Consider the following 27863-nt stretch of genomic DNA (forward strand, 5'->3'; position numbering starts at 1 on the left):
TCCAGAGAAGTTAGGTCACTGGCATGAGGGTTTCAAAGCGTATCTGACGTGATACCATATAGATTGCAAGATAGTTCAGAGTTGGGAGTCTAAGGAATTACAGGAGAAATCTTAGGGAATGTCAAAGTCAGCTACAGTCTTCCCCTCTCTTTGGTGTTTGTGAGTATTTATGAAATTCCTTTTCATTCAATTCTTATGTCATGCTGAGTCATAAAAAGAAGTGTTCTTCAGTGCAACACATCTCTGGAGGCCGCTTAAGCCAGCCTCTGTGTTAGTCATCACTATATTCACAGGCTTGGAGCCAGTGCCATTCACACTTCCCCCTCTTCTGCAGCAGACGGACTGAGTTCCTCTAATCCCTGTGTTCCTTCTCCCCCATCTTTCTAAAACCCTTCTCTGAGAGAGGAATAACTATAGCTTCAGGGATAATATAGCTTTAAGGAAACTTTTGGCAGATGTGGACGTCGTAACATCTGGGCAGTGTTAACAGAATCCCGGAGGCCGGGACAGACCAGGAGCCACTCGTTCTAGGAATGTTAAAGTAGAAGGTTTTTTCCAATTGATGAGAGGAGCAGAGAGGAAGGAGAAAGAGGAGGAGAGAGAAAAAGGGCACAAAATACCATAAAACAGGTAAGATCTGCAACTAACCCCTCCACACTCCACTACCCCAATTCACAATTGTGAAGGGGATAAGGAGACCCAGAACTTGGGCAACATGGCTGGGGGTGGAGGTCGGGGGGAAGTTCTTTTATGAAGCTGGATCATATGCTGCTTTTCATTTGTGCCGTGACCTGACTGCAAACACATGTTCCCAGCAACTTCTCAGCCCACAGCAGAGGGATGGGATGGTTGACTCTGGTGAGTCAAGTATTAAGCCTGAGATTGGGGAGAAGCTGGGCAGGTACGAGGTCACAGGTTCAGGGATCTGAAAAAGGAATGCCTCTGCTCCAGAACGAAGGAACTGGATGGAGGCTAGATGTGGGAGAGGGGTCAGTGATTAGTTATCTAATGTTCATTTCCTGGACCTCTCTTTAATCTCCTCTTTCTGCTCCTTTTGTTGCCTCTTTCTGCGTTTATCTATCTCTTTCCTTCAGCTCTGTCAGATTTTCTTTCCTTCCTTCCCACATCTTTCTACTTCCCTTGCCTCCTTCGTTTACTCTCACTTTTTCTCCGTCCTGCTTCCCTGTCACTTTCTAGACAAAATCTGAAGCCAAGTAGCAATGAACTAAAAAATACACTTTTCCCTTTCTTGGGCTTTGCATGTCCCTTAGGGACTCTGGCCAGAATCTACCACATTTTTGTTTCTCTATTTCTAGGACTGACTCCTCCCCTGAGCATGGCATTTCATTGAAAGCCTGTGAGTGAATGGGTGCTTGCTGAAATGCCCAGTGGCCAATTTATACCAATGGGCAGCAAGTTTTAATACTGTCATTTACAAAATATTTGCCCGCCGGGAACCACAAAACTCTCGTCCCATTAGGGTGAGGACAGGGGAGGAAGTGAGAGGGCAATTGGAGCTTGTTCACCCTCTCCTCATGTACCTCAGCAGGTCCTCCTCTACCTCGCTGACTTCCTGCTGGCTCAGCAAGGTAAAACTAGAGGGTTAGGCTGGACTTGAAAGCCAGAAGCCACTACCAAACCACCAAGCCTTAAAACCCAAAGCTAAGAACAGAGCCAGAGTCTAGTTACTGCCTGGGACACTAGAGAAGGGAAACATTCAGTCCTGTCCAATACAAAGTTGGTAATAATATTGTCTAATATATAAATTACCTCCCTATATGACAGACAATAATCAATTCATGAGGTAGACAGTATTATTATTCCCATTTTATAGATGAGGAAACCGAGGCTTAGAGAAGTTAAAAAATTTGTCCAAGACCCAATAGCTAATAGGTGACAGAATTGGATTCACATCCAGACCTGTGTAACTTCAGTGTTCAAATTCTTAGACCACATATGCTAACGCTTTCCCAGATTAGTGGCTAGGAAATGTTAGTTGAATGAATGAAACCTAATGGCAGCCTTTAGGTCACCAGGTTCCCTCCTGGTTCTGTGTAACTTCATGTTGGCCTTTTCCTGGTCTCAGTACTTCAATGTCCCTCTCTACAACTTGGACCATGAAGCATTTGCATCTGATCCCACCAGAGTCAGATGAAGATTGGTTGTTTTACATCCTCCTCCTCCTGGGAGGAAAAGGGACCATAAATAACAAACAGAGTCTTGTTATTCTATAACATGAAAGATCCTTATGAGGGAGATAATATAAAAGGCATTCATTAATTATAAAATCTCTCTTCTTCCTCACAGATCCCATATTTCTGCTTCCTCTCACTTTTAGAAGTTAATTGATGGCTGACTTCTGAAAGTCACTTTCCTTTGCCCTGGTACTTCAGGCCATATACATCTTTTCTTGTCTCCATAATCCTCCCTTTCAAGGATGGCCAGTCAGCTAACTCAAAGAGGAGCTCTCTTTCTGCTGTTCTTCCTAACTCCGGCAGTGACACCAACATGGTATGCAGGTAAGTTCTAGGAGCTGTTGCCTATTATTTCCAGGAAGGATAGGTCCTAGACCAAGACTTGGAGAAGGAAGAGTTAGACTACAAAAAGAGACACTTATTTTCTATACAGAGAAGTAGTAAAGGACAGTAAAGATGGTTAAACATGGCAACAGACTACCAAGGGAGGCTTTTAAGGCAGCCTAACAAGAGCTATTTGAAATAGGTGAAATAGGCCACACTAGTACAAACATGAGAAGGTTGGACATCACCTTTGAGGCCATTGTCTCACCTGCTTGTGCACTTAGCTTCCTGAAAACCATTTTCTAATATGAAATCCTTTATGAGTCAAATCTTTATTAATATTAATTCTTTTATGAGTCAAATACTCTTGTCAAGACCACAAAAATGGACTTAGACCACATACCTCATTTGGAAAAAATAAGGGGGGCAGGCAATCTATTCAAGTGAAACGAGAATCCATCAGACTTCTTCCCACCCTCTCTGATCTTATTTATAAAATGAGATTTTTTATAGCCCTTTTATGCCAAAGCTGTTAGTGGCAATACAGATCACATCCTTTTAATCAGGAATTTCCCAGTTTCTTCTCATTTGTTCTTTACTTCAGAAGGGATGGAGATTTCTGGATTCCTGAATATTTCACTCTTCACCCAGAGAGCCAGAGAACAAACTCAGTGAGAAGAGGGAAAGGGGAGGGGGAAGGGATGAGGGCAGGATAATGAAGTGGCATACAGAGGTTTTATATGGGGCCCAGCTGGCATTCCAAGTGCTAAGAATATTCTGTGGCCTGCAGTGTCTGCCCTCACAGGGGCCCGTGGGGAGCAGTGGGGGAAGGAGACAGGCCCAACCAATGGGGTTAGGAAAATATCCAGAGTTGAGTAAATAACAAACTGCTCCCATCACAGCCACAGTCCCTGCAGCTAAAATTTTCCACATGCCCTTAGCTCCTGGTGGAGGCCTTTGGCAGTAGCTCTGTTTGTCTGGAACAGCTGCATCAAGCTTTCAAACAAATATGCAAACTTCTTCCCCTTTTTGGCTTAACCTGGCTTTGTAGGGGGTGAAGCACAAGGACTGACATTGAGATGAAAAAATTCAAGTCAAGCCCTTGGCAGAGCATATCCTGTTTGGGGTTAAAGGTGCCTCAAGTCTCCAGGAGATAAATATGCAACTGTCCTCCCCAACCTCCCCTTGCTTCAGTTCATTTACAGAGACCAAAATCCAGCCAAAGACCACAGGACTAAAGGAGTGGAGATTAGATGGCTCGAAGCCCAATTCTGAACACCTGTATGAAACCTCATGGCATGCAAAGGTCTTTACCTTTCCCAAAACAGAAGCCTGAGCTGTTGGAGGCGTGAGCACAGAGCAGTTTTTTAAAAGTGAGATTCAGTTGAGGTTCTCAAAGGGCTATTTGCAAAGGTGGAACACCCCACTTCCACGTGAATCACAAGTCACCACTCCTGAGAAGCTCAGATTGGTGAGGCCTCTGCCAGCCCTGCAATTCCACTCATTCTTCCCTCTTCTATCCTTAGGAGGCCACATGATGAGAGACATTTCCCCTACACTGCTAGCTCAGCTGTTGGGCTTGCCTTCATGCCTTTGTTCATTCATTCCTTCAACAAATATTTATTGAGGACTCTTTATGCATCCAGGACTGTTTTGTTTACTTGTACAGCCTTGTCTTCAAATGGGCATGGCACAGAATAGCAGCCAAATGTGGATCCAGGGCTAATCAGAAAAAGGGTCCAGGAATAATCAGCATTGGCTGGGAAAAGTTAAGAATATAAATAAAGCAAAGAATGGGTTAAAAGTGTGTGCTGGCATATCTGTGCAGCCCAGAAAGTCAGACTGTATTTGTCATCATAAGCCAAGGATTAATATGAATCTTAAAATAGTCTTTTAACTATCAATTACATGTCTAACTATACTTTTGTGAAGGGCAGTGCTTAGAGGGCCTGACTGTACTATGGAGGTTGGAGGAACCCAGTAACAGACCACACAGTAACCAAGCACTGATTGATCTAAAGGAACTGAGGAATGCTCCCCAAGTCCTTCCCCCAGGGCTGAAGAGGGACAAGCAGACAGAATAATGTAGGAAATGTTCCCCTTTAATTTCATTCTTATACCCATCTTAGTATTCCACCATTTGCAAAAAAGAAAAAAAAACTCAAAGATAGGCAAAGAGGGGAAATGGGAAAATGGAAAAGTTTAAAGTGGCAAGATGGTCTGAACCCTTTCTCCACACAAAGCATAGTTGGCACTGGTCCAGCTACTTCCGCACCCTGATGGAGACTGTAATTATCTTATTGAGTCTTCCCCACAGTTTTCCTACATCCCTTGTAATTCTGGAATGATGTAAAATGCTTGGTGGCCTTCGATCCCACATACACAGTAAAAAAGCTGGATTGCAAAAGAGATTTTGGACTTTTACCCCAGTTGGACATTATCAAAAGCTCTTCCCTAATCACCATCTTCAGTGGAGTGTCTGAGTTTGGTATCTAGGGGGTCAAGCAGACCTGGGCTGGAATGCCCACTCTGCTGCTTACTAGCTGGGAGACCTTGGTTCTCTTGGTTCCTCAAGCCTGTTTCTTCGGCTTTATATTGGAGCACATTAGTAGTACCTACCCTGCTGACATGTTATGGTGACATAATGAGCTAACATATGTAATGTGCTTAACACAGAATATGAGCTGAGAGATGTTAGCAGTCATTGTCGTAGTTGTTCTTGTTGTTGTTACTGTTACCAAGCCACAGGGCTCTGACACTCCTGACACTCCTGTTTTCTCTTCTGTTAAACAGTCCTTTGCTCCCTGCTGAGCATTTCTTCAAAAGCTGGCTCTGTAACCGGAGCAGGGAGACCTAATACTTTAGGGAATCACACACATCTGGCCTCCTGTTTACAGGACCTATAAAGCTTTGAGGCTAATACCGAACTGAAACAGCTGACAAAAATTCCATGACCCCCCCCCCGACTCCCCCGCACCCACCAAAGAAACCTCCCATTATGGGAAAAAAGAGAGCAGGGGAGATGAGGTCTGAGAAGAAATCAACGGAAGCCAGAAGAAGAACTGAAATGGGAAAACAGAAAAAAAGAAAAAGGGGAAAAAGAAAAAATGAACTCTTTCCTCTGGAATGAGGGCAAACCAACGAGGACATGATTTCATAAGGCAAACTTTCAATTGATTCATTCCCTTGTTCACCAAGTTGGACTGGTTTCCCAATACCTCACCTCCCCCACCCCTAGTCTGGGCCTGTGGGGAATGGAGGAGCTTCATCATCTGGCCCTCTGCTCCGCCCTTTAGTGCAGGGGGCCCTGTGCCTCTTCCCAAGAGGAGGAGGCGAGCTTGTGGCCTGAGTATTTACACAGGCCAAAGGGCTCCAGCACTAAAACCCAGCCCTGTCCTGGAAGCACACCCTCTCCTGGAAATAGGGAATTGTCTCTTGACTCCAAAACAGCTGGCTACCCTATTCCTGTGCGTGCATTAGGGCTCAGGGAGGCTGGAAGGAGGGCTTCCGGAAACTTCACTCCGGAAAGGACCAAGTTGTTTTCCAATTAGTTCGTATTCATGACCGATTTCCTGCCGTCTGGTGGAACATACTGTTTAGTCTCCCAGACAGCCGCAGACCTGCCTCCACTAGGGACTGGGCCACTTAACTGGATGGAGATAGATTAGGAATGTTCTCTAGCTCAGCAGCTCCCTGTTAAAGTTCCTTCTGATTAGAGAAACAGGAAATTTATCCGAAGGACTCTGCCTTCTCTGTTCTCCAAACCAGGGCAAAGTGCTCACAAAACGCTTTCATTTCCTCTTGCCTTTTAAGTCATCCCTCTCGGCCTTGGCATGCCACCCCCAGCAATGGTAATCCGGTAATCCGATGACAAAAAGGCCTGTGCCCTGTGGGCTAGTGGAAGCCTGAGTAATTGTTTTTTTTTGAGGACCATAAGCAGGGCTGTCACTAGGGGGAAGACACAGGTTCTGTTTTTGCCTCCTATCAGGGACCACAGTCCATTCTCAGAGATTAGTCCCCAGTGTCTTACCAAGACTCATGTGTTGCTTCAAGGAAATGGGTCATTTATAGTCCAGATTGACAGGATTGATGTATGGTCAGGTTCAATTTTTTTCTTTTAGATGGAGTCTTCCAGTGCTCGCAGTAACTGGCCACCACAACCATGAGCCTGCCCTCTATGCAACTGAGGTGCTGAGATTCACCCACAGTAGTTCTGCTGCCTTACAATGCAGGATTTCCCCCACTAAATATCCACCTGGCTCCCCACCCATGGAATGCCATGTCCTAAGGAAGTGACAAAGTTGGATGAGAGGGGGAAGGTTGGGAAGGAATTGAGTGAGAAATCAAGACACCATTTTGATATTGTCTTCCTTATTCTAGGTTCTGGCTACTATCCGGATGAAAGCTACAATGAAGTATATGCAGAGGAGGTCCCACAGGCTCCTGCCCTGGACTACCGAGGTAATCTACCCTGCTTCTCAAGCCCAGAAAATCTCTTTTCTGGCCTCAGACCTAGGCCCTTCCCTGAAGCATCCCCATCAGGCTTGGCTCACATGTGCCAAAACTGTAGCACAGGGAATCAGGGGCTGTGATTTCTCATCATGAACTTGGTTACCGACTTACTGTGTGACCTCACCTCTCCAGCCTGAAGGTTCTCCATGTATTATTAATCATTAAGTATTGACTAGTTACTCAATGCCTAATCCTGTGCAAGGTAAGCCTGTGGGTAATACAAGGTCTCAGATAGGGTTTTGTCCCCATCATGTAGCTTATATTCTGTTGGGGGTGATGGGGGGGTATAAAATTAGCACATGTAGGGCAAGTAAGTGTGAAGCTATGTCATAGCAGTAAATGCAATAGGGTTTAAGAAAAAGAAGTCAGGAAAAGGGTCATGAAAGATGACATTTAGGCTAAGCTTAGAATGATAGGTGGGATTTTGAGAATCAGAAAGGGGAGGGGAGAGCATTCAGCAAAGCAGATGGCTAAAAATACAAAAGTAAGAACAAACCTGGTAGAGGAGGGAGCTAAGAAGAAACCAGCCTGATTGGAGGAAATGGAATGTGGAGGGAGTAGTATCAAAGAAGGTTAAATATAGGCCAAGTGCAGTGGCTCATGCTTGTAAACCCAGCATTTTGGGAGGCCGAGATAGGTGGATCACTTGAGGTCAGGAGTTCAAGACCAGCCTGGCGAATATGGTGAAACCTCATCTCTAACAAAACTACAAAAAATTAGCCAGGCATGGTGGCACGTGCCTATAATCCCAGCTACTCAGGTGGCTGAAGCAGGAGAATCACTTGAACCTGGGAGGTGGAGGTTGCAGTGAGCCGAGAGCTGAGATGGCACCACTGCTCTCCAGTCTGGGTGACAAAGCAAGGCTCTGTCTCAAAAAAAAAAAAAAAAAAAAAAGTTAAATATAAAGAGTGAGACCAAATTAGGAAAGACTCCATGATCTAGGGACAATACTAATGAGAAGCAGGAAAATTATCTGTGATGAATGCTGCATAGTGAGTAATTCCTTCATTAAAAGGGAAGTTAGGCCAGGTGGTATCTAATATCCCTTCTATTTCTGATTCTTTGTTTCTTTGCTTTGCAAGCCATGTGGAAGAGTTTAGCTGTTGTACTAGGATCTATAGGGAGCCCATCACATGTTTTTGCACAGAGGCATGACACAGTAAATTGTCATTTTAGAACATTAACCTGATTATTCTATGCAGAAATAGGGGTTCAGTGGTTAAGTCTGAGTCAGGGAGACTCTCCAGGAACCAGCTATAGTAATGTTGGCTAGAGATGACTGATGGTGGTGGCAAAGAAATGGAGGGTACAGATGAACCCCATAAATGTTTCAAAGAAAGAGATGACAAGACTTAGTACAGACTTGATGTACCAAGAGGCTAAGAAACAAACTGATGTCTGAAAGCACTCAGTCTGTACACCTGGAAGAAATATGACCCCTCTCAGAAAGACAATGTCAAAAAAGAAAACTGGTTTGGTAAAGATGCCCTACAGGCGGCGGAAGGATGAAGTTGTGTGAGTCATCAGCTTAGATAGATGGGTTGTCTGAGGGAGCAGAAGGCCAGGGTCAGAGCTTTAGAAGACATCTGTAGACATGAGTAGGAGAAGAGGAACCAGCAAGGGGAAAAAAAGAGAATTAGTGGTCAGTCATGTAGGAAGATATCTGGGCAGTACCTGTCATATTACAGAAGCCACAGGAGAAGAGAGTTTTAAGGAAAGGAAGGGGTAAGAGATAAATTGTGTCAAATATTGCAAAGAAATCAAATTGAGGGTAAAGGAAAGATTTTATTTGGCAAGAAGGAGGTAAATGGTGACCTTTAAGAAAAATAGTTTCAACTGAGAAATTATCAGAGCTTTGAGCTCCTCTGAGCATCTTTGTAGCTACCTTCTACTCACGTTCTTCTCACTGCCAAATGGTGCATACCCACTGCCTCTCTCCTCAGCACCCACTAACTCCTAAACTCTCTACAGTCTGTTTCTCACCCACTCACAAATCTACAACCTGAAATGACATCTCTTGAAGAAAAAAGTTCTCTCCCATGAGAGAACCAATTCCCATGACCCTTTCTTGAGCTTGTCTCTCAGTCTCTCCAGCAGCAGTGAGCACCTTCCTTTCTTCTTAATCCCCCTTCCTTGGTCTCCATGGCATTTCACAATTCTGGTCAGAGCTGAAACTGGGAAAGGAGGTGGACTCTCTGGTGGTGACAATAGAGAGAATGAGACTGGGATCTGAACTTGGGTCAACCCTGACCTGTCTCCTGAGCTGGTGGACTACATCTCCAACTGCTGCTACACACTTCCATTTGGAGATATCTAAAACAAAAGTATTTCCTCTCTCCTGAAAAATGTTCTACCTACTGACCTTCCTACTTCTGATAACACTACCATCATTCTCTTAGTTACTCGGACTTCAAAATACCTCAATGTCACCTCTAATAGGTCCTGTCACCTTTAACAGCCCCCTTTTCCTCATCACTTCCTGCCAGTCAGTCACCAAGACCTGTCATTTCTTTATTAATCCATGGGATTAAAACTTTGACCTCACACATGGATAATACAGTTGCCTCTAACTGGATTATCTGACTCATGTTTCCCCCTCCCCCAAACCTACTGGCCCACAATGACCATTTTAAATCAGAATCTGGCCTTGGTCTAGCTTCCCAGACTGACAACTTCCTACCTGTTCTCCCCACATGAAATCTGTGCTTTGGTCAGGCTGTGTTCAGTACTGTGTTCCCAACTGCTTTAGCCCACACTGAGCTTTCTCTCGCCCATTTATTCTTTCATCGAATATTTATTGAATACTTATTAGGTACCTTTTCTGAAATAAATGTTTACTGTCTAGACACACTCATTTGGCCTTCATTATGCACTGCCTCTTTGGTTAACTTTTTATTACCCTCAAGAAAATAGTTCTGTATTTAACTGTATTTAGCTATATTTCTGTATTTGACTGTATTTAACTGTATTTGTGTATTTAACTGTTTTTAACTGTATTTAACTGTTTTAACTGTATTCCTGTATTTAACTGTTTTTAACTGTATTTGTGTATTTAACTGTATTTAACTGTATTTAAGGAATCATGTGTGTTACTCTCACAGAGCCATGGTAAAAAGTAGATGCTGACCACCAGCATCCTGGGAGCAGAAGCCAGATTATGGGAGACTATAGTTTGGAGAGGTGGCTAGTAAAAAGCAACAGATGCAGAAGGTACTTTCATGGAGTCTGCAGCCCTATTATTAACATTAACCTTCTTCACTGGTTCTTCTTAAATGAGCAGAAAGCCCTTTAGAGAAATATAAGCTGCATACGGGCCTTTGGTTTGGAGGTGTAGTGTCTCATAGCTCTTTTTAGGACTTAGTCTCAGGGCATAAAATGAATTGAGTGAAGTTAGCAATGATGAGGGGGAGGGAGTGGCCAGGAAAAGTACAACCTGAGGCCCCAGCCTCCCAGGTAAAGTCTTTGTGACCTTATAATCAATAGGTCTGCAACTGTAGTGCTAAATGACTTCCCGTAATTTGAAGATGGTGTCTCCAGATGGCAGTAGTGTGTCTCAGTCACATGCTCAAAACGAATGCTGGGAACCACAGCATGTTGCTGCTTTAGGAAAGATGGGACACTGGCTCAAACCCAGACACTGACTTAGGGAAAATCATTCACAGGGTTGAATATTTTACACATGAAATTTCATTTGGTTCTCACAACAGCCCTATGGAACGGTTTATTATCCCCCATTTTACCAACCAGGAAACTAAGCTCAGGGAAGTTTTAGATTCAGAGAGTCACAGAGAATTTAAACTCAGATCTGTCTGACTCTAAAGCCATGCTTAATTCATCTCTTTCATCAAAAATTAACTCATTGTTCTAAAAAAGAAGACCAGAAAAAAAAGAACAACCAAATCATTATTTTAGAGCAAATTGGCATGTCATTTGCTATCATTTTCACTCATCTTGCACTTTCTATCATTCCCTTATCCCAACTCCTAGCTTGGAGTCAGCTGGGGCTGCTGCTTTCCTTGCAGCTTGCCTCATCCCTGAGCAAGCTAGTCACACTGCCTGGGTTATCTGAAGATAATAGAAGACAACAGAGAAGGCCCTTTCAAAACTCTTGTCAGCACTTTATTTTCTGCATACACCTTAAAAAGAGATAGACAGATGAATAGCTACAGAAAGCAGAGACAATGGGCCTGAGTTCAAACCTCCGCTTCTCCCGCTTCCAGCTCTTGGACTCTGGACAAACACCTATTATGTGCCAGTCACTGTGCTATGTATTTTATAAATGTCATTTCATTTAAATAAATTGCACACTTGCTATGTAGTGATATGGAAAGATCTCTAAATACACTGTTAAGTTTACCAAACAAGCAATGGAGGGAAGAGTGGGCATAATATGCTACTCTATGTATTAAAAAGGAAGGAAAAATAAGAAGCTATACCAACATTTGCTTTATAGGCACAAAGAAACTATTAAAAGTAGTTATTTGGGAAGGGACTAAGTCGGGGTGGGCATGGGAGCAGGGGTTGGGGGAAGACATTTTACTTTGTAACTTTTTATACTTTTGAGGTTTTGAGTCATGCGGATATATTATCTATTCAACAAGGTCAGTGTTTACTTCAAAATAGTAGCCTATTTTATATCTGCAGTGGCAGACACTGCAATTACATAGGACATGGGGTTTGGAGCAGACAAAGCTTGGGTTCAAATTTCAGCTCTACCCCTTACTTGCTTAGGGATCCTGGGCAATTTACTTCCTCATCTGCAAAAGAGGGATAAACACCTGCATACCTTACAGGGCTGTTGGGAGAACTGTATAAGATGATATATGTGAAAAGGAAAACATGTAGCATGGTGCCTAGAACACAGGAGATACACAATAAAGACTTACACACTTCCTACCAGACAATTTTGCCATACAGTATTTTGGGGGTTTTTTTAGGTGGGGTGGGGGAGTTGGTTTTTTTTTTTTTTTTTAAGACAAAGTTTCACTCTTGTTGCCCAGGCTGGAGTGCAACGGCGCAATCTTGGCTCACTTCAACCTCTGCCTCCCAGGTTCAAGCAATTCTCCTGCCTCCGCCTCCCAAGTAGCTGGGATTACAGGCGCACACTACGGCACCCGGCTAATTTTGTATTTTTAGTAGACCGGGTTTTACCATGTTGGACAGGGTGGTCTCAAACTCCTGACCTCAAGTGATCCGCCTGCCTCGGCCTCCCAAAGTGCTGGGATTACAGGGGTGAGCCACCACGCCCAGCCAGCCATACAGTATTTAACCACATTCTTTTTTCTTTTATTGGTACATAATACTTTACATATTTATGGGGCACATGTTGAGTGTCACACGCATAGACTGTGGAGTAATCAAGTCAGGGTATTTGCGGTATCCATCACCTTCAGTATTTATTATTTTTATGTGTTGGTATCAAGTCCTCTCTTCTACTTACTTTGAAATATACAAAACATTGTTGCTAAGTATAGTCACCCTATTCTGCTATCAAACATTAGAATTTATTTCCTCTAACTATAGATTTGTATCCATAACAAACCTCTCTTCATCCCCTCTGCCACCCACTTACCCCTCCCAGTCTCTCGTATCTATCATTCTATTCTCTATGTCCATGAGATTAACTTTTTAGCACCCACAATTAAATGAGAACATGCAGTATTTGTCTTTTTGTGCCTGGCTTATTTTGCTTAACATAATGTCTTCCAGTTCCATCCATGTTGCTGCAAATGACAGGATTTCATTCTTTATTATGGCCAAATACTATTCTATTATGTATATGTACCACATTTTATTTATCCATTAGTCCACTGATGGATACTTAGGTTGATTCCATATCTTTGCTATTGTGAATAGTGCTGTGATAAACACACGAATGCAGATCCCTTTGATATCTTGATTTCTTTTCCTTTAAATAGGTACCCAGTAGTGGGACTGCTGAATCATACAGTAGTGCTAGTTCCCTCCCTCCCTTCCTTCCTTCCTTTCCTTCCTTCTCCTTCCTTCTCCTTCCTTTCTTCCTTCCTTCCTTCCTTCGAGATGGAGCCTCATTCTTGTTGCACAGGCTGGAGTGCAGTGGCGCCATCTCGGCTCACTGCAACCTCTGCCTCCTGGGTTCAAGCGATTCTCCTGCCTCAGCCTCCCCAGTAGCTGGGATTACAGGCACCCGCCACCACGCCCAGCTAATTTTTGTATTTTTAGTAGAGACGGGGTTTCACCATGTTGGCCAGGCTGGTCTCGAACTCCTGACCTCAGGTGATTCACCTGTCTTGACCTTCCAAAGTGCTGGGATTACAGGTGTGAGCCACCACGCCTGGCTAGTTTTCATTTTTTAAGAAATTTCCATACTGTTTTCCATAGTGGTTATATTAATTTACATTCTCATCAACAATGTATGGTTCCCTTTTCTCTGCATCCTGGCCGGCATCTGTTATTTATGTCTTTTTTTTTTTTTTTTTTTTTTTTTTGAGACAGAGTCTCACTCTGTCCCCCAGGATGGAGTGCAATGGCATGATCTCGGCTCACTGCAACCTCTACCTCCTGGGTTCAAGCAATCCTTCTGCCTCAGCCTCCCAAGTTGCTGGGATTACAGGTGCCCACCACCATGCCCAGCTAATTTTTGGATTTTTAGTAGAGACGGGATTTCATCATGTTCGCCAGGCTGGTCTCAAACTCCTGACCTCAAATGTTCCGCCTGCGGAGGCCTCCCAAAGTCCTGGGATTACAGGCATGAGCCACTGTGCCTGGCCTTTTTAATAATAGCCATTTTAACTGGGGTGAGATGATATCTCATTGTGTGGTTTTGATTTGCATTTCCCTGATGATTAGTGATGTTGAGAATATTTTCATATATCTGTTGGCCATTTGTGTGTCCTCTTTTGAGAAATATCTGTTCATGTCCTTTGCCCAATATTTTGTTTTTGTTTTTTGTTTTTGTTTTGGAGACGGAGTCTCCTGACCTTGTAATCTGCCCACCTTGGCCTCCCAAAGTGCTGGGATTACAGGCGTGAGCCACTGCGCCCAGCCCCTTTGCCCAATATTTTAATGGAATTATTTGTTTTTCTACTGTTGAGTTGTTCGAGTTCCTTGTATATACTGGACATTATTAGTCCCCTGATGGATAAGTAGTTTGCAAATATTTTCTCCCATTCAAGAGGCTGTCTCTTCACTCAGTTGTTTGTTTTGCTGTGCAGGAGCTTTTTAGTTTAATATAGTCTTCCTGGTCTATTGTTGTTTTTGTTTCCTGGCTTTTGAGGTCTTAACCATAAAATTGTTGCCTAGACCAATATCCTGAGGAGTTTTCCCTATGTTTTCTTCTAGTAATTTTATACTTCTGGGTCTTACATTTAAGTTTTTACTCCACCTTGAGTAAATTTTTGGATATGAGAGATGGGTGTCCAATTTCATTATTCTGTATAAGGTTATCTAGTTTTCTCAGCACCATTTATTGAAGAGAGTGTCCTTTCCCCAGTGTATGTTCTTGATGGCCTTGTCAAAGATCAGTTGGCTATAAATATGTGAATTTATTTCTGGGTTTGCTATTCTGTTCCATTGATCTATATATCTATTTTTATACCAATACCGTGTTGTTTTGGTTACTATAGCCTTACAATATATTTTGAAGTCAGGTAATGTGATGCCTCTAGCTTTGTTCTTTTTGCTTGAGATTGCTTTGGCTATTCTAGCTCTTTTTTAGTTCCACATTAATTTTAGGATTGCTTTTTATATTTCTGTGAAAAATGATGTTGGTATTTTGATAGAAAGTGCATTGAATCTGTAGATTGCTTTGAGCAATATGGTCATTTTAACAATATTAATTCTTCTGATCCATGAACACGGGATATCTATTTTTGTGTCCTCTTTAATTTCTTTCATCGATGTTTTATAGTTTTCAGTGTAAAGGTTTTCACTTCTTTGGTTAAGTTTATTTCTAGATTTCTTTGTAGCTATTGTAAATGGAATTGCCTTCTTGATTTCTTTTAACCACATCCTCGTTTCAGTTTCCCATGGGCATTCTTTGGGTACAGTTGCTCAGCCACTTATGAATTTTTAACCATATTGTCACCTCTCCTGTATTACATCTCATCCACATCAATGACATGAAAAGCATTGTCACATGCCTCACTTACTTCCACATAGTGTATCCACCATTTCCCCTGCTCTACCAGTCTGGTGACCCTACCCAAACAGGAAATTAGGTCAGTCTGGAATTACTTGTTCCAGAGGGTTTCTGGAGATCACTATTTCTCTGGGTAACTGCCATACGCCTTATGTTTAAATATTCTAGAACACTATGCTATCAGTGCTGTCAGTGTCACTAGGCTATAGTTCCCAGAGACTTCTTCCTTATTTGAAAACAGATTGTGTTTGCTCTTCTCCAGCCTTTCAACGTTTTTGTCTTTATGCCAGGATTTTTTCTGGGTCGGAAAATTTGAACTTATTTACAATAGTTGGGGCCTCTCCTACTGTCTCAGCATTTAGACCGACCTTTATATTTCCCTTTACCATTCTTACTTATTCTACCGATTCCAATCTGATGTGTATTTTCCTTGACAGACTATGGGAGCGATATAGAATGGGAGTGATTGTTGAGGTCCCAGCCTGCCAAATAAGGTCTTTGTGATATGTGTTGTGGCCTTATAATCAACAGCTCTGCAACTGTAGTGCTTAAAAGACTTTCTGTAATTTGGAGATGGTGTCTCCAGATGGCAGCCATGTGTCACTGCCACAAGCTCAAAAGTAATGCTGGAAGCCCCAAGAGTAGTGTTTACTGAAGAAAAGATTTCTCACTGTCATCTGTCTTCATTCTCCAGTTGCACTCAGAAAGAGGCTCTAGCCTTTCTTTGTTCCTTTGTTGTCTCATCTACTTCTTTTTTTTTTTTTCAAAGCTTTTTTTTTTTTTTTTTCCCTTAGGATGTGGGAACTGAGTCAACTCACATGGGGCTTTAGCCTTCCCAACCCTAGGCCAACAGACCTGTGCCATGCTGTGTGTGTGCATCCTTGGGCAGGCGGCCCTCTGCTTGTTTATATGTGCCCCTTTAAACTCTGAACCCACTAAAGAGTCATTTATTTTGTATAGCCTGTGAGGCATCTTTATGATGCCTTTATGATTTAACAGCCCTATAACCTTTTGTGCTCAGTACTGAACTGGGATTGGACTTTAATTCCTAAGAAGCCTTCTTCCTTCTTTGATGTCACATTCCCTTCCTTTCTCTAGTTTACATTTTTGTATTATCCTTTAAATTTTTATTTTAAACATACATACAGAAAAACTCACTCTTTTTGGTGTACAGTTCTGTGAGTTTTGACAACTGCATAGGGTCACATAACTCCCACCACAGTATGAGACAGTTCCATCACTTCAAAATCTTGCCCAGTGCTTCCCCTTTGATGTTATTCCCTACCTCTACCCCTAATCTCTGGCAAACACTGATCTGTACTCTGTCACTGTATTTTTGCCTATGTCCCTATATTTTTGTTATATAAATGGAATTCTACAGTATGTAGTTTTTCAAGTGTGGCTTCTTTCACGTCCCAAAATAAATTTGAGATTGATTGATGTTGTTGCATGTATCAGCACTTCATTCTTTTGTATGAATACACCACAGTTAGTTTAGCCATTCACCCATAGAAAGACATTTGAGGCTGGGTGCAGTGGCTCATGCCTGTGATCCCAGCACTTTAGGAGGCCAAGGCGAGCAGATTAAGAAGTCAAGAGATCGAGACCATTCTAGCCAACAAGGTGAAACCCCGTCTCTACTAAAAATACAAAAATTAAATACAAAAAATAGCTGGGCGTGGTGGCAGGCGCCTGTAGTCCCAGCTACTCGGGAGGCTGAGGCAGGAGAATCAAGCTTGAACCCGGGAGGTGGAGGTTGCCGTGAGCCGAGATTGCACCACTGCACTCCAGCCTGGTGACAGAGGGAGACTCCATCTCAAAAAAAAAAAAAAAGAAAAGAAAAGAAAGACATTTGAGATTTGAGTTGTTTCCAGCTTTTGGCAATTATGAATAGAGCTACTTTTAACTCTCGTGTACAGGATTTTGTGTGGACACAGGTTTTTATTTCACTGGCATAAATACCTTTAAGTGGGATCTCAGAGTCGTATGGTAAGTGTACCTTTCTTTATAAGAAGGTAGGTGTTACCTTTATAAGAAATAGCCAAAATATTTTCCAAAGTGGCTGTATTTTTGCATTTCCACCAGCCATATATGAGAATTCCAGTTTCTCTCCATCTTCACAAACACTTGGTATTACCAGTTTTTTTTAAGGATACCCTCCCTGATGGATATATAAGTAGTATCTCATTATGATTTTAATTTGCATTTCCCAAATGATTAATAATGCTGAACATCTTTTCATGTGCTTATTTGCCATCGGTGTATCCTATTCAGTGCCATGTGTGTTTATATCTTTTGTCCATGTTCTAACTGGATTGTTTGCTTTTTCAATGTTTTGAGAGTTCTTTCTATATTTTAAATACTAGTCCCTTTTATGGCTTTGTCTTTTCACAGAGCAATTTTTAATTTTGACAAGGTCCAATTTGTTAATTCATTAATTTATTTATTAAAATTTAATTCTTCTGGCCGGGCGCAGTGGCTCACGCCTGTAATCGCAGCACTTTGGAAGGCCGAGGCAGGAGGATCACAAGGTCAGGAGATCGAGACCATCCTGGCTAACACAGTGAAATCCCGTCTCTACTAAAATACAAAAACTTAGCCAGGCATGATGGCAGGCGCCTGTAGTCCCAGCTACTCAGGAGGCTGAGGCAGGAGAATGGCGTGAACGTGGGAGGCGGAGCTTGCAGTGAGCTGAGATTACGCCACTGCACTCCAGCCTGGGCGAGAGTGAGACTCCGTCTCAAAAAAACAAATTTTAATTTTTCTTTTATTAATTCTGATGTTGGTGTCATACCTAAGACCACTTTGCTTAGCCCTAAATCCCAGTGACCTTCTCCTGTTTTTTCAAGTCCATGATCCCATTTGAGTTAATTTTTGTATAAGGTGTGAGACTTAGGTCGAGGTGGGTTTTTTTTTTTTTTTTTTTTTTTGCATATGGAAGTACAAGTGCTCCAGCACCGTTTGTTTGAAGGCTATCTTTCTTCCACTGAATTGTTTTTGCACTTTTGTCAAAAATCATTTCAGCACACCTGTGTGGGTTTACTTCTGGGCTCTCTATTTTTTTCCATTGACCTATTTGTCTTTTCACCAACACCACACTGTCTTGATTACTATACTTCTAGCTTGCCTTTCTTCTATTGCTACAGTCCCCCGATGGTGTTATACATTAAATATCCAGGATGGAGAAGCCACATGCTACTCACCGAGGGGAGGAAATTATCACAGCAGCCTGGGCACACGTTGTGAGCTCTCCTGTGACCGGGGCTTTCGATTGATTGGAAGGAGGTCGGTGCAATGCCTGCCAAGCCGTCGTTGGTCTGGAACTGCCTACTGCAGGCGTAAGTTGTGTGTGTACATATGCTGATGTATGTATGCGAGAGAAGCCAGCCAGCCAGCTGCTGAGGGTATATGCCCGGAGGTGTTACTAATATGCCCTTCTCTCAAGTACAAATTGAGAATATTCCATAAGCCCCCCAGCAGGGCCTTTCCCCATTCTAACATTCGAGTTCCATTTCTCTGGGTTACTGCCCAGGCAATATAAGCATTTAACTAGCAACAAGCTCTTCTGTCTCGGGGAGCCCAGGAGTGCACAGCCAGAGCTAAGGCTTGGGCCTGAGGTCTGCTGTGGACCTAGATCTTCTTCTGGAGCTCCTAAGGATGTGTGGTCTTAGACTCTTTTCCACTTGTGGTCAACTGCTGTACTTCCTGGCCTGTAGCCTTAGAAGACCTTGGCAGTGGAGCTGTGAAACATCTGCTATTCTTAATTTTCTTCTGGAAGTCAGAAGAAAAATCCCTAAGTCTAGAATGTGAAAGTGCTGATATACACACATTCCAAATCACGTCCCCCTTCAGCTTCCAAATCTCTACCTCTTACTCAAGTTCCATAGCCTTTTAGCAGCTGAACTTTTCCTGTCCATATGTCCATGGCAGAACACCACTTGTAGGACACCCATGTATGCGCAGCCCTGTATTGGTCACTTCCTGTGTTACTCAATTCTTCAAGTACTCCCAGGCTGCTTATAGACGAATGGGATAGAAACACAAATGTGTGCACATCAGTGTGGTGTAACTGGATGCAGAAGTGCTGAGCATTCATATAGAAATGGGGCTGGTCAGAGAAGACGCTGTAGACGAGAAAAGAAGCTTGATAGCCAGAAAGCAGGCAGTCACCACACCCCTCTCGGTGACTGGAATTAAATTGTTTCAGGACTTAGACCCCAACATTTTCAACAGGAATTTGAATCGGTCTGACACAATTGAAAAATATAGGGCTGTAAAGTACACGTGAACACAAAACCAATTAAAATAATGGTGACATACATATTTCCAGGTGCCTACAATGAGTCAATTACTACATTTGAGCACTGAATCTAGCTTTGACTTTCCTCATAAGAGACAAAAGGGCAAATGCTTTGGATCTATCATTTTTCCTGTCATATGATACTAAGCAAACACATTCATCTGAAGAGACAAATCTTTTCGCCCTGATTTCAAAAAGGTCATTTTTGCATAGGTCTTTACAAAGGGACACTGGAAAACAGAAAATGCAATAATCTTTAAGTCTGGTTTGCCAAGCAACAAAATGAACATAGCTTATACAGATCTTTATTCAAAGCTCCAACAATTGAACTTAGGCAGGATTAGAAGTTAGACAACCTAAAGGAATATATGGCCTCCTTCTCTCAAGTATCAGGTATCTCCAACAATACTTTGGCAAGCATAGGCTCACAATTAATCCATGGTGACAGGCTCCACCTCTGCCACATGTGGTGTCCAAGGCACATGGATTCCTCTTTTACCAAATACCACACCTGGCCCTCCAGGCACTGGTCTGACTTGTATTCTTGCCCAGACAGAGAGTCAGCCCAAGTTGGCATGTAAGTGAGCCTCAGCTGAGCAGTACCTACGGGAGCCCCAAAATTATATTGAGTATGCCTGGAGGAGAAAAGAAGCTTTGAACGTGCTCAAGGGCATCTAGCATTTGAGGAATAAGAGACAAAAATTAACAGTTGCTAAGGCCCTAAATGAGCCCAGAGGATATATGCATTGTCTCTTTTAATTTATACAACAATCCTATGAGGTATCCACATTTCACTGAAGAAAACACTGAGACTCAAAGAGATGAGGCAACTTCTTAAAGTTACAGAGCTAGTAAGAGGTAGAACTGGGATGCAAAGTCAGGTCTGATTTTTTTTTTTTTTACTCTTGATAAGTTGTTTTCCTTCCCCCTCTAAAATAGATTCTATTTGTTTAGAGAAGTTTTAAGTTCACAGCAAAATTGAATGAAAGATACGGATATTTCCCATTTATCCCCAGCACCCACACATGTACAGCCTCCCCTGTTGTCAACATCCCCCACCAGAGTGGTACATTTTTTACAGTTGACGAACATAAATTAATACATCATTGTCACCTGAATTCCATAGATTATATTAAGGCCCACTCTTGTTGTATATTCTATGGATTTTGACAATGTACAGTGTTAGGTCTGATTTTGAAGTCTACATGCTTGGACAAGTAATTTACTTTTTTGACACCCCGCTGCCCAAGGGTGCTGCTATACTTTATGAAAATACAAAGACAATTAGGGAAAAAGGCAGTTAGGCACAAAAATGTAAGGGCAGTTCAGGTAGGGTTTCTGTATTTTCTGCTCTTTCTGATGTTTCTCCCTGTGCTAGATGCCCAGGCATCACCTCCAGATAGTCGCACAAGCCACTGAGCTTGCCACTTGGTTTTCTCTTAGAGATGAGATGCCACGCACTACCATTCATCACTAGTGGCACTTACACCTGCACAAATGGAGTGCTTCTTGACTCTCGCTGTGACTACAGCTGTTCCAGTGGCTACCACCTGGAAGGTGATCGCAGCCGAATCTGCATGGAAGATGGGAGATGGAGTGGAGGCGAGCCTGTATGTGTAGGTAAATGCTGGTTGCTCCCAGTTGTCCTGGTGCAAAGAGCCACCCCAGCATTATATCGACAAAAGATGTGGAATTCTCACCACAGAAGGCATTCCTCTTAGCTATGAGGGTGGCACCCTGGGTATTTGCTAAACAAAATGATCTTCTCCCCTGAAGTTGCGCTTCCTTCCCCAGTTTCCTTGAGCACCTTGAACTTTTTATCTACCCAGTGGTGTGTGGCATTGCTTCAGTGGATTCCCTCCAGGGAAAGCAAGGGGCCCACAAGTCAGCACTTGATTTTTCATCTTGGCAGACATAGATCCCCCCAAGATCCGCTGTCCCCACTCACGTGAGAAGATGGCAGAGCCAGAGAAATTGACTGCTCGAGTATACTGGGACCCACCGTTGGTGAAAGATTCTGCTGATGGTACCATCACCAGGTGAGCCTGAATAATGGATGCCCCTTATGCCTTCCCTCGGCTTCTCTCAGTCATTCAGGCTGGTCACATTGAAACTGCACAGGCTAAGGTGACAGTGGGGATGTGCCTCAGACTTCAATTCTAAGGGCCTCTTTCCTCAGTGTTTATTTCACCCTGTCCCATGCAGGGTGACACTTCGGGGCCCTGAGCCTGGCTCTCACTTTCCCGAAGGAGAGCATGTGATTCGTTACACTGCCTATGACCGAGCCTACAACCGGGCCAGCTGCAAGTTCATTGTGAAAGTACAAGGTCAGAAAGAATTATTTAGTTTCCATATTGTTCATTAATCCTGCTCTACCCTGACCCACCCCATGTCTCTCCTCTCTGTGCCTGGAAGAGACACACCTCATTTATACTGGGAGAGGAGAAAAACAAGTTCACCAAACAGGCTTATTTAGGAAGCCAGCGTTACATGTGCATACATATGTTTCTGAAACCTTGACTCTCCAACAAGACTCTCATCAACAAGACTCTCATTATCCTAAATCCAGATAAAATCCACAAGGATATTCTTTATCCATTTCTTTTCTTAGACTTCAAAATGACCACATGTAATCAGCCATCATTCTGTCGTTCACCTCTGATAAAATTGGTGGTGTTGGCTGCCTGATTCTTCCTCTTTGCTTTGTGTTGTATTGTTTTGTTTTGCTTTTCTCATTATAAAAATAATTCATGCTTATTGTTGAACATTTGATAAATAAGGAAATATATAAAGGGGGAAAATCTATTACCCCATCATCCAGAGGCAACTGCTATTAACTTTTTGGTATTTTCCTTCCAGTCTTTTTTCTATACATACTTTAAAAAATATATAGTTGAGATTGTACTGTACATCCATAAATCATCCTTTTCACTTTTCATTAACAAAGTAATTTTCCCATGTTATTTAAAAATTCTTCAGAAATATTTTTAATGACAGCATAATATTCTACTCTAAAAATATATCGTAATTTGCTTAACCCTTCTCCCACCAATGAACATTTAAGATTCCTCCAACTTATTTCTGTTATTAAGAGGAATTCTGCAAGGTAGTCATCTTTACATAGCATGTCCATAAAGTCTGGAAACAGATGGTAATATTTTCTTTTAAAGATTGTCAGTCTTTTGATAACAACATGTATATTCACCTGTGTTTCCAGACTTTACAAACCTTTGTCTGCATTTCAGATTTAATTCCTTAAGAAAGGAAAATTCCAGCTCTATCTCCAGCCAGTGGAAATACAGAAAAGCCATTTTTCTGATCATCCTAAGTCTTCTGATCTAGAAAGCCCAGCATGGGCACCCTCTTAGCCTTTCCTTCTTATAAGAAACACCATAACTTCTAACTTGAGCTCCTCCCTGACAGTGAGACGCTGCCCAACTCTGAAACCTCCGCAGCACGGCTACCTCACCTGCACCTCAGCGGGGGACAACTATGGTGCCACCTGTGAATACCACTGTGATGGCGGTTATGATCGCCAGGGGACACCCTCCCGGGTCTGTCAGTCCAGCCGCCAGTGGTCAGGTTCACCACCAATCTGTGCTCGTGAGTGAAACCGGGGAATGGGGCAAGTGGATGTGGTGATCAGGGGAGCTTTGGAGGATCTTCCTCATGGACAGGGGTCCAATAACAATGTATATGATGTGGGAAAGGGGGGTTCTGGGATGTGTCTAATTTAAAGGCCAACATTCCCCCGTAGACTACTCCTACCCCAAGAAGAAGGGTTTAAAATCTCTAAGTGTTCTTTTAGGATTTCCCCCAAGGGATGGGAGAAACAGCCAGAGAGAGGTAACCTGAAAGACTGGAACACCTCAAGATGTTAGGTTACCTAAGCTGGGATGGAGGAGAAAGCCGTACTCTGACTGGTCACCTGCTTCTGCCCTAGCTATGAAGATTAACGTCAACGTCAACTCAGCTGCTGGTCTCTTGGATCAATTCTATGAGAAACAGCGACTCCTCATCATCTCAGCTCCTGATCCTTCCAACCGATATTATAAAATGCAGATCTCTATGCTACAGGTAAGGCCCACTCCCCTAAAGAGGGCTTAGCTCCTGTAAATTATCCCTTACCTTTTCCAAATCAGAATTGTTCTCTGCAGCACAAACCTTACCTACTTCCTGAAACTTTTTGTGGATAGCATTTGATCAGTTTTACCATAGACATATTTAGCACATTAAAAAAAACTGTTTTTACTGAAAAGGCAATAAAGTCACTGGAGTGGTGGCTGTGACTTGCAGGGAGCTGGGTGAAAGATGGGAAGGGAGTGTGGCAAAGCACTCTGAAGAGACTTGCAAGACAGCTATGATCAAATGTAAATGTTGGGAATTAAGTACATTTATGTTTTCAAGGAATAACAGCGCTAACAAACACTTATGCAGTAAGTGCTATGTAGCTATCCAGTACTGATCTATGGGTTTTACACATATTCATCCAATTCTCACAACAACCCTTTGGAGGTAGATACTATCATTATCCCCATTGAATAGGTGAGGAAACTGATGCATAGAGATTAAGTCACTTGCCCAAGGTCACTAGCTAGTAAGTGGTGGAGCTGGGATTGAACACAGGGAGTCTGGCTGCAGAATCTGTCCTCTTAGCCACTACCAGTAGCAAAAAAGAAGGAAAAGCGTTATGATATCTCAAAGTAAAATGAGAGAGTTGCATGGCAGTTTTTAACATAAGAGATACCTAGCCAAAGCCACTGGTAGGGAGAGGTCGATAGGACAGAATAAATATGATTATGGGGACTTATAAAAGAACAGGCTAGGTTACTGAAGATAATTCAGGGTGTGCTGACAAGACTAAGAGAAGCAGCTCTAGGGAGCTACAAGGGGCTGGATACCCACGTGGGAGGAAAAGCTACTTAGGAGGTTTCTAAAGATTGAATCTTAGAAGTTGCCTAGTGAATATTCAGAGGCCCAGGATGGAAGCAGTTTTACAAAAAAAAAAAAAAAAGGACCCTGGAGGGTCTAGACCAAAAAGAGGGCCTTATTCATCCAGAGATCCAAAAAGACTGACAAAGACAACAGTTCATTTGGAAGCAAGGGAGTAAGAACAAGAAAAGGAACCTGTCAGCAAGCATAGTGACTCTGAGGGTGAGGACTAGAGGGGAAGCCCAAAGATGAAACAGAGGTGGGGTGCTGGGGAGTATTCAAGGCCTCTTTAAACCTCACCCTGGTAAATGGCTAGCAGGTGATCCTGCAAGACAAGGCAGGACAGAGATCTGGGGTAGGACTGCAAGCTGCACTGCCCAGTGCAAGGAAGGTAACAAGGGGTAATGAAAGCACTGGGCACAATTTTGGAGAAATCCTGGAGACCGAGCGAAGGCCCTGGCCAGGTAGCCTATCGGTAAAGAGCACACGCTTGGGCAGGGGGCATCAGTCCTCAGTTTGAATCTTGGCTCAGCATGTTATTGTCACCACCTGGCTTGTGAGGGGTGTTGTGAAGATTAGATTATGTCTACAAAGCATTAGGTTTGTGTATTCAATAAACAACAGCCATTATCATATCACATTGGCTATCCATCAAGAACTTATGTAATTTAAAACCTATGCAAAGCTAAATGATTATGTTCCTGCAATTTACTCAATGCATTTCTCTTCTCTACCCCACTTTGTGTAACTGGTTTCAGTAGAATGAAGGAAACACTGTTGGGGCAAGTACTTCAGGAATGACAGAGGGAACAGGTTGTTGTAGACCCCACAGTGTGATTGCGTGATCACTGGGGGAGAAGGAGCTCCTTTCCCACACTGCTTCATATGGTCCCAGGAGGAATCAGCCAAGTAGCCTTAGGTTTGAACGCACAGCTCTGTTGCATAAAATGTTCTGTCTCCCTCCCAGCAATCCACCTGTGGACTGGATTTGCGGCATGTGACCATCATTGAACTGGTGGGACAGCCACCTCAGGAGGTGGGGCGCATCCGGGAGCAACAGCTGTCAGCCAACATCATCGAGGAGCTCAGGTCCAGGCTGGGAGGCTGCCAAACTTGGGGGGAGGGGGGGCTGGGGCGGGGGGAGAAACCCTAGGCAGGACACTGGCAAAAGCGGACTATGGGGAAACCATCAGACACTACTCTCTTGCGGCACTTCTTGCGTTTGAACTCTTATGGATGCATTAGGTAAGACCAGAGAGTAGTTTCTTTACTTTGGTAGAACATCAGAATCAAATGAGGGCTTAAAATACAGATGACCAGGCCCCATCCTAAACCACCTTAGGAATGTGCTTTTACAAAGGCACCTGAGGGGACTCTGAAGCACAGCCAGGGCTGAGACAGTAAACCCAAACTTGACTCAGATAAGCCCCTGCTCTTGTTTTCTGGCCTCATCTCTTTGCCTTCAGTCTCCAAAGGAGCAAAAGCCATCTTTTTTTTTTTTTTTTTTTGAGACACAGTTTTGCTCTTGTCGCCCAGGCTGGAGTGCAATGGCACGATTTCAGCTCACTGAAACCTCCACCTCCCAGGTTCAAGTGATTCTCCTGCCTCAGCCTCCCGAGTAGCTGGGATTACAGGTGTGCACCACCACACCCAGCTAATTTTTGTATTTTTAGTAGAGACAGGTTTCACCATATTGGCCAGGCTGGTCTCAAACTCCTGACCTCAGGTGATCTGCCCACCTCCGCCTCCCAACCTGCTGGGATTACAGGCATGAGCCACCACGCCTGGCCGCAAAAGGCATCTTTAAGCACTGAAATCTGAGTAAGATCTATCAAATCCTGGGGAAGAGAACATTAGAGGTGACAGGTGATGTAAGAAGTGGGTCTTTCTCATTATCTATCCAGTATCACCCTTCTAATGCCTTCACATATATTCAGGGCCAATAAAGCCATCACTGCTCTGTTTTAGAGCAGTGCCTCTAAATGATAGAGAAACTATACCTGCCTCTAGGGCGCAGTCTCAGTGGGGACAGAAAGATTCAGTCCTAGTTAGAGAAGAGACTAGAAAACCCTCAGAGGGAGACTGCAGACTTGCAGCTACAGATGGAAGAGTTAACCAGAAGGTATTTATCAACCTAAGGGCTGCCAGGTATGATGTGCATACACAGCACAGTCTCTGCAGCGGGTGGCCCCTGGAGTCACCCTGTGCAGCCTGCACAGCAATATGTGATAGCCCTGCTTAAAGGGGCCTACAATGAAAGCACTGCCTGTTAATAACAAAGCTGTTGCAGCTGAGGTGAGGAAGGGACAGCTTAGCAGAACTAGACGCATAGAGGCAGCAAGAGTAGACTCTGAACACAGAAAAACAAAGCGACTTGAGACAGGAAGTAGAGGGAATGGGGACCAGGGATGAGGTGGGGAAGGAATTAGTCCATGAGTGGAGCTGCAAAAAGTCAGAGGGTAGTAGAGCCTGTGGGGATGGGTGCCCAGACAAGGTCTCATACCTCCCTGGGCTGCTCTCTCTAGGCAATTTCAGCGCCTCACTCGCTCCTACTTCAACATGGTGTTGATTGACAAGCAGGGTATTGACCGAGACCGCTACATGGAACCTGTCACCCCCGAGGAAATCTTCACATTCATTGATGACTACCTACTGAGCAATCAGGAGTTGACCCAGCGTCGGGAGCAAAGGGACATATGCGAGTGAACTTGAGCCAGGGCATGGTTAAAGTCAAGGGAAAAGCTCCTCTAGTTAGCTGAAACTGGGACCTAATAAAAGGAGGAAATGTTTTCCCACAGTTCTAGGGACAGGACTCTGAGGTGGGTGAGTTTGACAAATCCTGCAGTGTTTCCAGGCATCCTTTTAGGACTGTGTAATAGTTTCCCTAGAAGCTAGGTAGGGACTGAGGACAGGCCTTGGGCAGTGGGTTGGGGGTAGAAGTTCTTCCTTTCCTAACCCGGGCCCCTGCCCAGCTCTCCAAAGTCTTTCAGAAAAGTAAATCCTAAATTCAGTGATGAACTGGCTGTTTTAACTGGTTCCTCTACCCTGAGGTGACAGCAGAGGGCAGCACGAGCACAACAGAAACCAGCTTACACTTTAAGCAAGTGTAGCCGGATTTTCCTTACAGGATGAGGGGTGGGTAGCAGGGTACAAAACATCCTTTTTTTTTTTTTTCTGAGACGGAGTCTTGCCTTGCGCCCAGGCTGGAGTGCAGTGGCGCAATCTTGGCTCACCGCAAGCTCCGTCTCCTGGGTTCATGCCATTCTCCTGCCTCAGCCTCCTGAGTAGCTGGGACTACAGGCGCCCGCCACCACACCCGGCTAACGTTTTGTATTTTTAGTAGAGACGGGTTTTGACCATGTTAGCCAGGATGGTCTCGATCTCCTGACCTCGTGATCCACCCGCCTCGGCCTCCCAAAGTGCTGGGATTACAGGCGTGAGCCACCGCGCCCAGCCCAAAACATTCTTGAACTTGTTTGTC

The 27863-nt window shown here is 43.6% G+C and overlaps 1 protein-coding gene across 2 annotated transcripts; it reads left to right on the top strand.

Annotated features, from left to right (window-relative positions):
• Positions 1-268: 268 nt before the first annotated feature.
• SRPX2 (sushi repeat containing protein X-linked 2) lies at positions 269-27400 on the top strand. 2 transcript variants are annotated; one of them, XM_009439316.5, is made up of 11 exons: positions 269-630; positions 2308-2519; positions 6900-6980; positions 18297-18488; positions 20894-21070; positions 21363-21489; positions 21656-21777; positions 22874-23053; positions 23394-23527; positions 25350-25471; positions 26908-27400. In XM_009439316.5, the coding sequence occupies exons 2-11, from the start codon at positions 2438-2440 to the stop codon at positions 27086-27088; spliced, it is 1398 nt and encodes a 465-aa protein (XP_009437591.2). In that variant the 5' UTR covers positions 269-630; positions 2308-2437; the 3' UTR covers positions 27089-27400. The 2 variants fall into 2 exon arrangements, with proteins under 2 accessions (XP_009437591.2, NP_001129128.1); NM_001135656.1 differs by lacking the exon at positions 269-630 and having other exon boundaries at positions 2438-2519; positions 26908-27088.
• The last annotated feature ends 463 nt before the right edge of the window (positions 27401-27863 follow it).

The sequence above is a fragment of the Pan troglodytes genome, chromosome X, assembly GCF_028858775.2.
Source record: "Pan troglodytes isolate AG18354 chromosome X, NHGRI_mPanTro3-v2.0_pri, whole genome shotgun sequence".
In the NCBI taxonomy this organism is placed as follows: domain Eukaryota; kingdom Metazoa; phylum Chordata; class Mammalia; order Primates; family Hominidae; genus Pan; species Pan troglodytes.

What these genes read in the sequence shown, in the direction of transcription:
- SRPX2 (XM_009439316.5), top strand. Translation starts at nt 2,438, where the DNA reads ATGGCCAGTCAGCTAACTCAAAGAGGAGCTCTCTTTCTGCTGTTCTTC. An exon ending in GCTGATGGTACCATCACCAG is followed by an intron (nt 21,490 to 21,655) that starts GTGAGCCTGAAT and finishes TGTCCCATGCAG; the next exon opens with GGTGACACTTCGGGGCCCTG. An exon ending in AACATCATCGAGGAGCTCAG is followed by an intron (nt 25,472 to 26,907) that starts GTCCAGGCTGGG and finishes TGCTCTCTCTAG; the next exon opens with GCAATTTCAGCGCCTCACTC.